Source organism: Anser brachyrhynchus (genome assembly GCF_964034855.1).
Source record: "Anser brachyrhynchus genome assembly, chromosome: 2".
Taxonomy (NCBI): domain Eukaryota; kingdom Metazoa; phylum Chordata; class Aves; order Anseriformes; family Anatidae; genus Anser; species Anser brachyrhynchus.
Genome location: NC_137695.1, coordinates 48,056,639 through 48,072,543, shown reverse-complemented (window position 1 = coordinate 48,072,543; position 15,905 = coordinate 48,056,639). Strand labels below are relative to the sequence as shown.

The window sequence follows — 15,905 nt, the reverse complement described above, 5'->3', positions numbered from 1 at the left end:
TTAGTGCTGATGATTAAGTCAGCTGAAAACTTTCCTTAGTGTTTCTTTTTAGACTTTTCAACATCTGTACTTCCATGAGAGTAGGAGTAGGAGTCATTTTTTTGACATCCAGGGCAAAATCCCATACTGGATTTTTTTATCACATGGCTGATAGCAATCCTGAGTTTTATAAATTTTGATTCAAGTCAAGGCTGCTGCAGGTAGAATTTGATCTTTTTCTTTATACAGTTGTTAACATTTCACTCTGAATACTGGACTTACTACAAAATATACAGCACACTGGTTTTAGAATGTGTAATATGGATTATTCCTGAATATAATACTAACTACTGTTTCAGAAGACATCTGACATGAAAGTGGTGAAAACGATATTATAAATTATGTGCCTCCCTCATATGCTCTGAGAATGGACAGTGCTCCCTCTCTCTAAAGGCTGCAACTTATACAGCTCTGGAAGCGCTGTACCTCCTGAGACAATATGTGCTAGAATATGGTGGTAAATCAGTATACACAATAAAGTGCCAGGATTAATGTTACTGTTCAGCCTATTCTACTCACGGAGATGTAAAGTATATCCCATGAAAGCAGAGAAATTATATTCCTGGGGTTAGAATCCTGACTTTCAAGTAGCTAAATATCAAAATTGTATTTCTGGATAAATATCCAGTCTGTAAACAGCTTTTCTGCTGGATAGCAAAGGTGTAACACAGTTATTCAATAGTTTTTAAAAGAATTCCTCAGGAAAAAAAAAAAAAAATGTCCATTACTAAGTTATTGATTCACTTTAGGTAACCTTCCGCTTGAAAACAGACAAGATTAGAAGCTTATACAAGTGTTAACATACTACAAGTGTTAAAACGCTTAATAAAGACGTAGCTTTATAAATCTGAAGAGAAAAAAAAATCTTTTCAAAGGTTAGAGAAATATAGGTACACACACCATTCAAATTGGACAAAAAACATTACCATTAACCTGGAATTATTTGTCATATGCACACTGCAAAGTCAGTTTTTTTCCATGAATACACAGTATTTAAGACAAATAAACTTACTTCCACATGCTTTATCCTAGCAAATGTCCTACACTTTTAGATGAAAAGACTATTATTACATCTGTTTCCCCAGCGCTGTCAGCCCCAGACCAGAACCTTCAGTTGAGTGTCCCCTCGCTGGACTCAGTCTGAAGACACATTACAGCCTACATGAACATTTTTGAAAAATTTGAAGGATTTTTCTCTTCAAATTTCAGTATAATTGCCTCCTCCTTTCCAAAACCAAATTTTCTTTAATATTTTTTTTTCTCTTGAGGCATTCTGTAAGAATTCAAAGGACACCACAACATTGTTTACAAGGATCTTACCCTGCCATGAAGTTTCTCATTCAGTTTTGGCTCTCTGTGTTCAGTTTTCTTCACTTTCAGCCACTGTACCAAAGGTTTGATTGTCAATCCCTGGGCAATGAAAATGATAATACTTAGGAATTGCCTTAGACTCCAGCTGCACAGTTAAAGAGAAACAGAGCAGTTTTGTACATGTATATGGCATTTCTCATACATCCCCATTTGATCCATCTCCCATTCAGAGGTAAAATAATGAAGTATCTTCAGCTCATGTTGCAAAGACTTGAAAAGACAATAACCAGTGGAAAAACATATCTTCTATACAGAAAAATACGGTAGTGGAAAGCTGAAAAAAAATTTCATATACTAATGAATGTGTTGTTTTCTGCACGTCAGTAGTTTGTGATCACAATTAATTTTTTAATAAATTTGAGAAGACTTCCAAGCTTGTATGTAGTGACACATCTCCATTTAAGTTCATGTTTTTTCATCCAGAAATTACTATTTTTTTTTGGATGCTAAATACATTCTTAATCCACTGCTTACTTTTATGTTTTAAAACAAGGATTTAAGTTCCAGTAGATCAACTTAATGAATGTATTTGCCAGTAAAAAGGACTGTTCCCTATAGTTATTCACATGAGGTGAAGGATGCTTAATCAGATATTAACTTGAGCACTATTAATACCAATCATCTAAGACTGAACATTTTTTAGCACAGAGAAAATTGTCTTTTGTCTCTTGTGGTACTGTATGAAAACATAAAATAGGATCTTTGTTACTAAAATTACAAAGTCAATTATACTTCCAGTTCAGTGAAGCAATATGCAACCTTCAGCTAGGAACTGTTCTCAGCATTCAGTACTTTTGATAGACTCCTTTTCCTTGCAAGAAGCATGCTTAGGAATTTGACTTACCTGGAAAATAACAGTAAAAAACACAACAATGATAGTTGTGCTGACAAACAGGTTTTTCTCTTTCACTATGTCCTCTTCCAGAAGTGCAACCAGAGCAAAAGCAACTGCTCCACGTAGTCCACCATATGACATCACCACCTGGTCTATTATCTCCAGCTGGACCATTCGGTAGTGGTTAAGAATCCATGTCTGTATAACTACACCTACAAAAAACAAATGCCAGCGTGTCTAGAAATACTCTTATGAAATGTCAGTATCTCAACAATGTGTAACAGAAACAATGCCAGCAATCTGATTTCATAACAAATTTTCTACACCTCCTTTTTCTACCTCTCCCTCTACATCTCCCTCTCCATTGCAACACTGCCAAGAGGGCTGGGTCCTCTTGGTACCTTCCCCTTCACATTTAGCCAAAGGAATTAGATCAATCTTCTTCTTTGATCCAGCAACCCTTCTGAGAATGCTGTCCACTGGTATGAGGCAAGAAATTTCCTTCCTCTGGAACAGGCACTGGAAGTGACAGCTATGTGCTGTCCTTTGAAATTAACAGTTGAGAAGGAATAGAATTTCTATTACTGTAGTAAATGATATGCACGGGGTATTTTAACAAAACAAGGAATGTGTTGAAAAACCATTGATTTAGGGACAAGATGTGGTACTGTTTACAAATCATACTAAAAATTGCCTTATGCAGGGTTGTATTCATATGCTCACATTGTCTTCAGGACTTCAGGTGAGATGCTGCCTGCTGTAGGAGACCTAAAGCTCTAGAAATTACAATGTCTCCCAGAGCTCCCACCATACAGAAGGAAAGCTGCTTCACCACTCCTGAGAGTGGTACAGCATGTGCATTGCACTACAGCAGGCCAGGTCTGCTAGCCAGAGCAAAAGAAATCCTTCTGTTTTTAGAGAACTTTGAGGTTGTAAGGCCTGTGGTGAAGGGGACCTTCAAAATTAATTCATGTCATCAATCTGACTCCTCTGAGGGCATGAGAGTTGTAATTCTGTAAGGCCTAATATCATCAGGTCTTTAGCAACCTATCAATCTCTAAGCTTAATTACATTCATGGATGCATTTTGTCATTGCTGAATATTTACTGTTTAATTAGTGCTCACACTTATTACAGGATTGTTAACCACTAATTCTAGAAATACAACAAATAACAAAATTAAGAAAGTGAAAATTTGTTTAAGCACCTTTACACACATCTGCAGCTACTGTGTGGTGGCTAATTTAACAACGGTTACAAGTTATTTAGAAAGGAGGCCATGGGGCTAAGCCTTTCATTCAGCCCAGGAGTCTGTAATCAGAATATGAATATAGAGTCTAGGAAGCCTGTCAACTAGATAGATGCTTCAGCTTTTATTTAAATTTAAGTCAGGTATTCAAGATAAACAACCAAACTAACCTGTTTATTTTTTTCCTAGGAATAAGTACATATGCAAAATACATAGTGATGTAAAGAATAAAAAATCACTCTCAAGAAGTACTTAATTCTATCCCTCTTTGGCTATTTTAGGCTCTTTGCTATTACACAAGACAGTGATTAAATTATAGAACTACATAGTTAGGCAAATCATCACTGGTATTTTGAAATGTTTGCAAACATTTCAAACATAAACCCAGTACATTGACAGGGGGTAATCCCTACATGCCACAGTCTTATTTACTCAGCTTTTCACCAGTCACTGAGAATTATTTCTTAAGCCAGAGAACCTTCTGTGTAATTGTATATGGTCTTACATCACTGTGTGTCTCAAACCTGAAGTCAACCATAAAACTAGCTTAAGACAATCTCTTTATTACCAAATTGAAGGAGCTGAAGAAAAGAGATGGCTGACAGGACACAAGTTTTTTTTGATAGGCTGTAAGTTATAGAACAAAGTCCATTTCATTGGGAGATTTTGCCAACGCTGTGTGCTGCATCAATAAAAGTTAGCCACTATGTGATTAATGTTAACCACTGGGATAGTCATGTCCTCACAAAAGTGAAATCCTACTATATTTCCAACATATGATGCATATGATTATTGTAAAAAATCTACCTTCCTAACTTGACAACAACCATAATTCAACTGAAATGAATGGACTGTTTTAAAAGGTATAAACCCAGAATTCAACCCCCCCCTTTTTATTTTTATTTTTTTCAAAAGAATATATATTAACAACATAATGCAAGGCAAAGAAGAAGGTCATCCCCTTACCGATGACTCTATATACTGAGATGAATACCAGAGTCAACAGTATAAAAGCTGTATTCCATGTCCAGATGGCTGGATTTACAGCTGAAATTCCTAGGAACATGAAGATAACAGTTTCTGCTCCACTGGCCAACATTTTCATGGTATACCTTACAGTTGTAGAAGATTGTTCAGATATGTTAGCTTTGACATATTTCTGACAGCAAATGCCACAGAAAGTTATCCTGGAGGGAGAAGGGAGGGGGACAAAAAAAAAAAAATTGTTCAGAAAATACTTGTAACATTTAATACTATTTCTATCTAGCCTGTCACATGGTGATAAAAACCATTAATTTCTAAGGAAAAAGAAAAATACACTTGGAGACTATTCTACTGTCTAATCTGGTTAAAAAGCACATCTCAAACATTCATCCTGAGGTGACCCCCAAAAGTCTGAAGACAGCATTTCATTAGATCATAAAAGACCTCAGTTTCTTCTGTTTTTTAGGATACCATGCTGTTTTATGTGTAAAAGTTTAATTCTTGTTTACATTAGCTAGAAACTTAAACTAATGATCTGTTTGCAGTAGGATTTCCAAATATTGAATATACTCACAGGAACATCTACAATGACACAGAGATACTCAAGCTAAAACAAAGTTTAGGCAGACCTAAAGAGAACAGTCCAGAAAGTGAAAGCAGCAGATAATGTCTGTCATAGAATTCCTTAGAAAAGTATTGTTTTACATACAAATCACGAAAAATGGACAATTGTTAATTACGGAAATATTATTAACACCAAAGAAGAAAGAATCAAATATGTATTTTGCCAAAGACATTATCATGTTGCACAGCAAATACTGGAAAATTTGCATTCCTTTTTGAAGATGAATAATGATGGTATTTGCAAATTATAATCTACTGCAGTGCGAAGATAGTAATATTCAGCATAAAATTTATAAGTGTCACATTCTGTAGCCACCCTATATAATTTAGGTCTTTCCTTTTAATGTTTACAGAAACTATATTCCCTTCTCAGCCCCTTCACAGATAACAATAAAAGGGGACTTACGCAAGGATAGCAGAAAGAGAAAGCATCTCTGATGTGAGGTAGGACAGGTAGGAAATAATAAACACAAATCCAGGTTCAATGATTCTAACATGCTTGGTGAAGCGGCTGACCAATGAGAGCAGGAATGCAAACAAAATGCCAACCAGTGTCCCACCCAGGCTCACCACAAAGAATGACACTGAAATACAAAAAAAAAAAAAAAAGAGTTTTGAACTAGTTCTTCTTCTATTGTAAGGCCAGCAAATCAGAGAAAATTTTTGTAGGACACTTCAAAAATAATTTCTAAAATGCAACAAAATGAATTCTTTTGAGCACTTGGTAGGGGAACAGAGCACTCTCAGCATCCTGTAGGAAAAAAAAAAATATTTATTACTTTCTGTTAAGCATCATCATTTTAGGCTTATTCAAAACCCACTGAATTTCTTTGAACAATTCTTTTCCCACTGTTCCATAAACAAATGTTTTTCAAAAAGCATGTTATGGACTATGCCAAAGTCTCTGTTAGCACATCGATTTGTAAGATAATGTAGTATCTTGTCTTGCTTAGAACTGGAAAGAGTAACAAAAATTTTATGCAGCTAACATTGCTTGACAGCTAGTGGTAAACATTAATTGATGGTAATCACTATGATGAGGAGTAAGAAAGCATATATGCAAGCTCAGCTTTCATAGAATGAAGAAAAGTTGTGGGCTGGAACTAAGGACATGTTATAAAATACAAAGAAAATATGAATAGCTCTGAAGTCTGGTGGTCTTAACAGCTGAACTCCACATCTGTTAATTCTCTTCAGAAGAAAACAAATCTGAATGAGTTTCACAAATGTTCAGGAATGTTCACTTATTTACTTTCTGAAAACATTCTTACAGGTTCATCTTCTTTATATATGCCACAGGAACATGGGAATGCAAGTGACAAGGGTAAGGGCTGAAAAAAAACAGTTTCTGATAGCATAACAATATTTGATTTAAAAGTCTTCATATGTACATCAGTGATATGATACAGAATTCAATTCTACACACCTATGCCTTTGACACATTCAATCCCCGTCACATTCTCTGGTCCTAGTTCAACAAAATTTTTAAACACATTGTACAGCACCTGAAAAGAAAAGTAAACTGACTTAGTATTTGTGCCTGAATTAAGCCTATTAGAAACATCTCATTATGGGCCCCAACATTATGAATTCTGAAATTATGTAAGACTGAAGGAGATTTTGTGTGGAAAGAGATTTTGCAGATTTTTTTAATTTTGCAAAATGGAAAAGATGCAGGGGAACAGAAAGAAATAAAAATCCCAACACAACAACAAAATCCTTTCCATTTCTTATTTAAATACAATTTTTATATTTTAGAAGCATTGTTACATCTATGTGCCTGTGGGTTTTCTAAGGCACTTCTCATTCTAAAATTCAAGTGTTTGGCAGAAGATTTTTTTTTTATTGCCTGCAAAAGGTAAATAAGATAGTGAGATCATAACAATCATAGAATCATAGAATCATAGAATTGTTAAGGTTGGAAAAGACCTTCAAGATTATCTGGTCCAACCATCACCCTACCACCAATATTATGTCCACCAAACTGTGACCCAAAGTACCGCCTCCAACCTATCCTTAAAAACCCCCAGCGATGGTGACTCCACCGCTTCCCTGGGCAACCCGTTCCAATGCCTAACTACTCTTTCTGAGAAGACATTTCTCCTAATTGCCAACCTAAACCTCCCCAGCACAACTTTAGCCCATTCCCTCTATCACTAGTTATCTGTGAGAAGAAGCTGACCCCCAGCTCCCCACACCTTCCTTTCAGGTAGTTGTAGAAAGCAATATGGTCTGTCCTGAGCCTTCTTTTCTCCTGACTAAACAATCCCTCAGACGCTCCTCACAGGACTTGTGTTCCAGGCCCTTCACCAGCTTTGTAGCCCTTCTCTGGGCATGTTCCAGGGCCTCAGTGTCCTTCTTGTAGTGAGGGGCCCAAAGCTGAACACAGGACTCGAGGTGCAGCCTTATCAGAGCAGAGTACAGGGGTACGATCAGCTCCCTGGTCCTGCTGGCTACACTATTCCTGATCCAAGCCAGAATGCCGTTGGTCTTCTTGGCCACCTGGGCACACTGCTGGCTCATGTTCAGCCAAGCATCAGCCAACACCCCCCGATTCCTTTTCCTCTGCAAAGCTTTCCAATCACTCTGCCTCAAGCCTGTAGCATTGTATGGGGTTGTTGTGACCAAAGTGCAGGACCTGGCACTTGGTTTTGTTGAACTTCATCCCACTGGCCTCTGCTCATTGACCCATCCTGTCCTGGTCCCTCTGCAGGGCCTTCAGCAGATTGACACTTCCCCCCAGCTTGGTGTTTTCTGCAAACTTACTGAGGGTACACTCAATTCCATCATCCAACTCATCAATAAAGATATTAAAGAAGATGGGCCCTAACACTGACCCCTGGGGAACACCACTCATGACCAGTTGCCAATTGGATTTCACACCATTCACCACCACTCTCTGCACCCAACCATCCAGCCAGTTTTTAACCCAGAAAAGAGTTTGCATGTCCAAGCTATGGGCTGCCAGCTTTTCCAGAAGAATACTGTGGAAGACTGTGTCAAAGGCCTTGTTGAAGTCTAGGCAGACTACGTCAACAGCCTTTCCCTCATCCACCAGGCAGGTCACCTGGTTGTAGAAGGCAATGAGGTTGGTCAGGCAGGACTTGCCTTTCATGAACCCAGGCTGGTTGGCCCTGATCCCCCAGTAGTTCCACATATGCTGTGTGATTGCACACAAGATGACCTGTTCTGTCACCTTTCCTGGCACCGAAGTCAGGCTGACAGGCCTGTAGTTCCCCGGGTCCTCCTTATGAGTCTTTCTATAGATGGGCGTCACATTAGCAAGTCTCCAGTCATCTGGCACTTCTCTGGTTGACCATGACCACTGATAGATGATGGAAAGAGCTTCGGCAATCACATCCTCCAGATCCCTCAGCACCCTCGGGTGGATCCCATCTGGCTCCATGAACTTGTGACAGTCCAGGTGGAGCAGCAGGTCTCTAACTGTTTCCACCTGAACTGTGGGGGTTTTCTTCTGCTCCCTGTGCCAGACTTCCAGGTTGGGATGCTGAGTACCCCAAGAATAAGTGGTCTGACTAGTAAAGACAGATGTAAAGAAGGCATTGAGAATCTCAGCCTTTTCCTTACTCTCAGTAGTCATGTTCCCTGCCGCATCCAGTAAAGGATGGAGACTCTCCTTGGCCTTTCTCTTACTGTTAAGATATCTGTAAAAACATTTTTTGTTATCTTTTATCACAGTGGTCAGGTTGAGCTCATGCTGGGCTTTAGCCTTTCTGTTTTTTTCTCTGCATATGCTAGCAAGTTCCTTGTGCTCTTCTCAAGTTGTCTGTCCTTTCTTCCATAGGAGGTAAACCCTTTTCTTCTCCTGGCGTCTCAGCAAAAATTCCCTGTTCAGCCATCTGGTCTTCTTCCCCATCGGCTCATCTTACAGCATATGGGGACAGCCTCCTCCCGCACCTTGAAGACTTCCGTCTTGAGGAGTGTCCAAACTGCCTGGACCCCTCTGTACTTCAGAACTGACTTCCAAGAGACCTTCGCTACTAGTGTCCTGAACAGTTCAAAGTCTGCCCTTGGGAAGTCCAAGGCAGCAGTTAACAAGATATTATTAATAAGATGCTAATAAGATACTGGATTGAAGTCGGCTTAACATACACAAAATATGTTGAACATAAAAGAAATATGTTGAACATAAAAGAGAATAAAATATAATAATTCTACTAAAGCTTTTCAAAAATTGGTAGTGCTGAAAGTAAAGAAGTCATCCATTCCCTGCCTGAAGAAGTTTGCATGAGCATCATTCCTGACAGGTGCTTGTCTATCTTATTCTTAAAGACTTTCAGTGATGGAAAACTTTCTATGGCTTACTCAGCTTTTGTTGTTGCAGCTAAACTCATTAATTCTTACCATATTTACCATTTCTTTCACATTTATGCATACTTTCTTCTTCTGTGACAACTGTCTATAACATATTTAAGTTTAAAAAATACCTCGTGATCACTTTTTTCCATCCTCCAATATTCCCTTATTCAATGTAGACAATGCTAATTGTTTCAAACGTTTTCATAGGCTATGCTTTCTCTTGTTGATGCTTACTGTTCTCTTCTGAAATCTTTTCAACAGGCAATCAAACTTTTTTTTTATTATTTATAGAGTTATTGTTTTTATTCATTTCACAGTAGCAAAAACTCATTTCCTTCTGAAAACAAATGATGTTGATGTATCAGTTCATCAAGAATTTATTTTAATATTTGTTTCTGGAAATACCTGCAAAGCACTGATGACACTGATATCTAAAGGCAATTTGTTTTTTCTGGAGGCCCTGAATGACATTTTCAAACTTAGGTTAACTGTCAGGCTGCTGCCAGTGATGTTGCAGTGCCTGGGGTGCAAAAAATTAAGTCACTGAGACTGGTGGACATATCGTATCCTCCTCTGGAGATAAACAGGAGAGATGATAGGAGATGAAGCAAGAAGAGAACTGAAGGTGTATAACAACTCAATTTTACAGCAGCTTTCTGCCATCAGACTTACTGATACCCTGGCCACTAGGATTGTACTACAGAAGCGGCAGCTATTTTGTTTTGAGAAAAAATTTACATGAAAAGTTATTTCAATCAAAATAAAAACATGAGTAGAAATTTGGGATTGTTTTAAGCCTATTTTTCTTTTCTCTCTAAATGGAAAACAAACAAACATACAAACAAAAAAAACAGAAACTAACGTGTTACCAACACAAAATAAACCTGAAACTTTCTAAAATGTCTCACCATTTTCCCCAAACTGTGTCTTTGTTAATCTTTTTGATAAACACCTGACTGGAGTAGAAGAGAAGGAACAGGCACAAGCACTTTTCCCAAATCTGTATCTAAGGTATGCATATGATTAATGGACATAAAGAAAATAGGCAAAAGACTATTTCTATTTTTAAAAAATCCCCAGAGATAATTTTGGTAAATCATGAAAGCCATACTTAAGACAGGAAAGGCAAAAAAAACATTTATACCTGAAATCTGGTTTTAAATGTCATTGTCCTCATCTAACCCAGGAATGTGACTTAGAGGCTCCAAATGTTCTTATTATGAAGAATATTATGAAGGAATATTCTTATTATGTGGCTTACAGGCTCCAAATAGCTTTCACGTTTGAATATAAAATCTTTGCAATATCATGTTTGTAAGCAAGACAGAGAACACCATGAACTAGGCTAGACTAGCCCATGAGTAGATATACACTTCAGAGAAGAAAAAAAAAACAAACACTGTAGAGTTAGGGTGATGTTGGGATATATTAATTTACTTACCACAGTTACAGCATCGTTCAGAAGAGATTCTCCAAAAACAATGATGAATAGAACTTCATTGACATGGACTTCTTCAAACACTGCCAGAACTGCTACAGGATCCACAGCTGCAATTAAGCTGCCAAAAAGGAGGAAGTCCAGCAGTCCACTATCCAGGTGGCCTTCAAAAACAAAGTAAGCAAAGTATAAGCAGAGTCAGCTCTTCATTATCTGTAGTAATGAAGTAATGACAGACTGTTATATTACAGATAATGCAAAATCCTTGAAAATACTAAGTCACTAACTGGGCATCATGGCATAGATGCTACTTAACATATTCATCATGGTGTTACCTTGTGTTCTACAAGATTTGTTGGATCCAGAATTGTCCCATCTGGCTCAGAGTTGATTCTGGAACCAATACAGCCCCATTCTTATGGCAAGGCACCTGATATAAATGTTTCCAGATCTACACTGATGTTGTATTTATGTGCCATATTTTTTATCTAACTTAAGTATATTATCTTAGTATAACTGAGAACTGACAAGGTGGCTAGAAGAATATACCAGTAGTCCTGAAGTAAATGTTCCAAAATACTTCATGCCACTTCAGGCCAAATCTTACTCTTGCTTACTAGATGACTGCTACACTAAGAAATACACTCAGTGCAGTTAGGCAGCACTTCTGGCTTCCTTAGTCAAATATACATGTATTGATAGCTGCAGTTGAACCAGCTTTTCCCAAATTATGATCCATGAGGCCATTATTAAATTGTCTGCAAGTGGACCATAGAAATAGATGAATAACTAAAATGTATAATCTCAATATGTATGTGTTGTAGCCTATGAGAAATTTCAAATGGTGTTTTTTGGCAATGATTTCAAAGGTTTTGGAACTACAAGGATCTGGTGACAAAGGAACACAGTATTTATTATTATTTTTTATCTTTAGTTATTAAGGTTAATTTGGTCAGCTAAAGAAACAGGAAATATATGCAAACAGAATGAGGCATGTATCACTATCACTTTAAAAGTAACAGAAAAGGGAAAGCCACAAAGATGGCTTTGCACAACTGCCTAAAGATCTTGCAAAATTTACTGTCTTCATGCAATCAAAAGTGAGATCTCAGTTCTTTTTATCTGAGGAACAGATTTCTTCAAGGGTAGAGAACAGGAAAAAAATCCTCTGTGTTCATTAGTGGATGGAGGGGGAAACAAGGTTCACTAAGAGGTGATGAAGTCCAAAATTATATGAGGAAGAACAAAAAAGGAATATGTTCAGATTTCATTCATGCGAACACAGTGCAGAGGCCCACAACTAAAGTTAATAGGCAGTTGTGTCAGGCATGATTTATAAAGTTTGGAAAGAAATTGATCTGATTAAATTATTTGGAAGAATGAGTCAGACAATGAACAACCAGTAGCCCTAGACAAAAGATTAGAATTGCCTGTAAAGTATTTCCAGAACAACACGGCCACTCCCCTAGTAGATACAAGATTACAAGATAATTTTTCAGAATGTTTAGTCTTTGGAAAGTAATTGGAGGAGAAACTTGATTCCAAATATTTTTGTTACTAAACGCATAAGCGTATTTACTCAAGAGAAGGACATGGGAAGCCAGAGATAGGAGTAGAGAATGCCCTGTGGTACACAATAGGCAATAATCTGGGGGAGCTGCAGAAAATCATATTCTCTCAGGGACCTTGGTAAGGCCCTGAAAAGAAAAACTCACAGTTTGCACAGACATATAACTACTCAGTATTTTCAAAAACAGAGATAGTCTTGTTCACATTTGGACATATGGGGCTGTGAATGAGGACTGAATCTTTCCATTTTTTTGTGTGAGAGGGTAGTTGACGCAGTGAGATGAAATCTGTGCCAAAATTTCTGAGAACAGCCTTGAACCTAAATCTAAATAAGGATTCCATCAAGCATTGTCCTGTTCTGCCATGCTTAAGGAAGGACAAGCCCAATGACTATAACTATCTGGTATCAGGGTACAATAGAACATAAGCTTTTAAAATAAATTGGCTCACTGAGATTGCTTATCTTTTTTATATGTTACCAATTATAATCATTGGTACATTCTTTGAAGAGCTGCAAAGCTAGAAAGCAAATATTTATGGAGAAGTTGGGACACATCTATAACTCCTACAAAACAGTGTCAAGAAGCATGGGGTTGCTAAATGAGACTTGTAGTTAGACTAATAATAAAAGTTATCTACAAGTGATACATGGCCATTTCTTCCTCCAGCTCACTGCAGTCTGGAGTAACTAGCTGCCAACAGTGACACCTGAACAAGGTAAGTTTGCTGTGCCCAATTTAAGACTCCCAGTCATGCTCAGAACATTGCCGTGATGACCTAGATTGTACAGGGAAAAAAGAAACCTAAGCATTAGACTCAACCACAATTATTCCAGTTCTATAGTAATGCTGCATGTGTTAGTTTTACACCAGATAGAGAAGTGCAATCAACCGTAAGATTTAGTATTAGATTCTTCTTTGTATCCTGTGAAAGCAGACTAGTATGACTGTTGATTAATAGTTAAGGTGCTGAACTTTTTATTTCACTTCTAAGAAAGAATTTCTTTGTTATCACCTTCTCTCTTTCTCTTCTGTAAATTATAGTGTCTGTAAGGAGGTTGAATGCAAACTAAGAGCTGTTTTTATATTTGTTTATGTAAGAAATCTATGTAATTGAATTTGGACTAACCACTCTCATATTGATGGTCAGTATTAAGTAAAAGATTACACGCCAATTCATGGTAAAGTTGAAAGTACTTTAAAGTTTTTCAGTACCTCTTAGTCTATAGTGGTTACACATTCCAACATATTAAAGATATTACTTTTAATATTATTCACTCCAGTTATAGGAGAAGTGGTGTAGAAACAAAAATATTTCTTAGAAAATCAACCAGAGTCTACTATGAACTCTCCTAAAAAATGAGTAACTCGGCATTACCCTATCTTCATCAAACAAGTAAAAACAGCAAGGCTTTTCACAAAGTGTGGTGCTTAAATCTTGCTGACATCTTGGAGGTCAACACAACACATTTAGTGGATTAGTAAGTTTGTGTCATGGAGATATTTTGAAGACCTACTTATTTTTGACAGAGAATGACACAGTTTAAATTAGGGACAGGCTTTTTTATAACAGAAATTAGAAATCTAGTAGGTTACAGTGTGCCTTGTTGGTAAGACGTTGTGATAGTATATCAATTAACACTCATTCTAAAAATTTAAATTTGTGAGGCATGTCAGTTTATAGTCTACCTTGATTAACAACCCCTACATTTAGTTTGTAGACCTTCATCTGTCTGACCTATGGTGGGCACTTGATTCTCTGTTTAACTGTAAATTCACATTTCTACTATTAAAACTAATTCTAATATTAGAACTATTAGCAAAAGTATTAGTACTACTTCTAGTATGGTTTCAGTTTTGTCACTGAAAGACTTGCATAATGATGAAGCACAATATGCAGTCATCAAATTCAGCTTACATATTTACTCCAGAAGTGTTTAAGGACTGGGAGGAGAGCAAAGAGTTAAATGAGTTTTTAATTTCAAATACAATTTTCAGAAGAACACTTGACTTTTTATTTCACACATCATACAGAGGTCAGTGTTTTTCCTTTCATGACTTTTATCAACTTTTTTTTTTTAAAGTAATTATCATTCATTCTATTTTCCATAACAGGATGTTAATAAAAATATGTTGGTGATATTTTTTAATTGTTACATGAATCTGCCAAAACAGAAGCAGCTTCAATGTCTAAAGAAAGAAATCCTTGTCAAATGTCTTGCAATATCAAGCACTACTATGTGGAAAATTATGCCAGTATTTAATACTGTACCCTTTGTTTAATGTTGATGTTTATGTTTATTACATACATACTTATTATATATATATACATATTATATTTACATAAAACGTCTTTTCCATTTCCCATCGTCATTTTTACCATTCCTCCAAACCTGTATTTAACAATAAATATCAAATTGTGGGTGCAAAATATTGCGCCTACAGGCTGAAAATGCCTAAATACATCTTACCTATCCATAGACATCAATAGTGTCTGCAGTCACCTTTGATTCTTCTAAAGAGAATTTATTAATTATAAAACATGACTCATCTCAAAGTAAGGTAAATATCTAAAATGTATTGTAACTCTGTCATAGATGTTGATATAAAATCTAGGGTTAAATAAGAGGAATCTCACCTGACCAAATTTGTGGTCTAGTTCTTCCAGACAGAGATTTTTCAAATAAGGACAAGATATCCCAACTGTATGCTCAAAGACGCCAGCCCCATATTTTGCTCCTTGTGCTTGATGCTAGGGGCAGTTTTTCATGCTGGAAAGTGGGGCAAAACTCTACTATCTTCTTCTATAACAATCCAATAATATCTTTGTTCTTCATGACTGAATGTTCTTCTCTGCAACATCTGCAACCTCTAACATTTAAGGCCCTGAGTCATTTTTACACATCTGTGGTTAGAGAGTAGCCCCATGACTGGTTGTTGAGCCTGTCATACAATAAAACACACACCTTGACATCTTGGAGCCACTCTCTCAGTCTAGGATCTCAGAACAGGTTGCCAAGAACAGATGAGCAAAGTGCACAGGCACAGGAGCACTATATTTATACTGCTCTCATCAACACTCAGCTGTACCCTGTAAGTATTTTCTGGAACTCACTGACCTAAGAGCATTTTGTCTTGGAAGGGCTCTTGAGCTTCTTCAGTATAGAAACTAAAAAACAAACAAACCATAAATAGGAAGCCTATTTCAAAACACATGCAAACCACATGTTAATTATTGCTGTTTGAAGTGGCAGTACATAGCTTATGTGCATATCACATCTGCTGAAGAGAATAAGAATTGCTCTTCTGTGTCTCTTCTAGCCTCTCCATGCCCTTATATTCTGTAGTACAATTGAGACAAAATTTATTTTACACCTTACATGCATCTTACTTGGCTCTGTAAGTCTTTGTTTCTAGCCTCAGAATACCAAATAGAGATGTCATGCGTACATACACACTCAGCAACCATTGCTTCCTT

General features: G+C 37.0%; 1 protein-coding gene across 4 annotated transcripts in view; it reads right to left on the bottom strand.

Annotated features, from left to right (window-relative positions):
- Positions 1-15,905, bottom strand: part of SLC9A3 (solute carrier family 9 member A3) — a 52,641-nt gene that overhangs the window by 13,619 nt on the left and 23,117 nt on the right. For all 4 annotated transcript variants that reach the window (XM_080579758.1, XM_080579760.1, XM_080579759.1 and 1 more), the window contains 6 exons: positions 10,863-11,023; positions 6,528-6,606; positions 5,508-5,685; positions 4,460-4,680; positions 2,255-2,457; positions 1,360-1,449 (listed from right to left, as the gene is read on the bottom strand). In XM_080579758.1, coding sequence (XP_080435884.1) covers positions 1,360-1,449; positions 2,255-2,457; positions 4,460-4,680; positions 5,508-5,685; positions 6,528-6,606; positions 10,863-11,023 — 932 coding nt within the window. The remainder of the gene's footprint in view (positions 1-1,359; positions 1,450-2,254; positions 2,458-4,459; positions 4,681-5,507; positions 5,686-6,527; positions 6,607-10,862; positions 11,024-15,905) is intronic.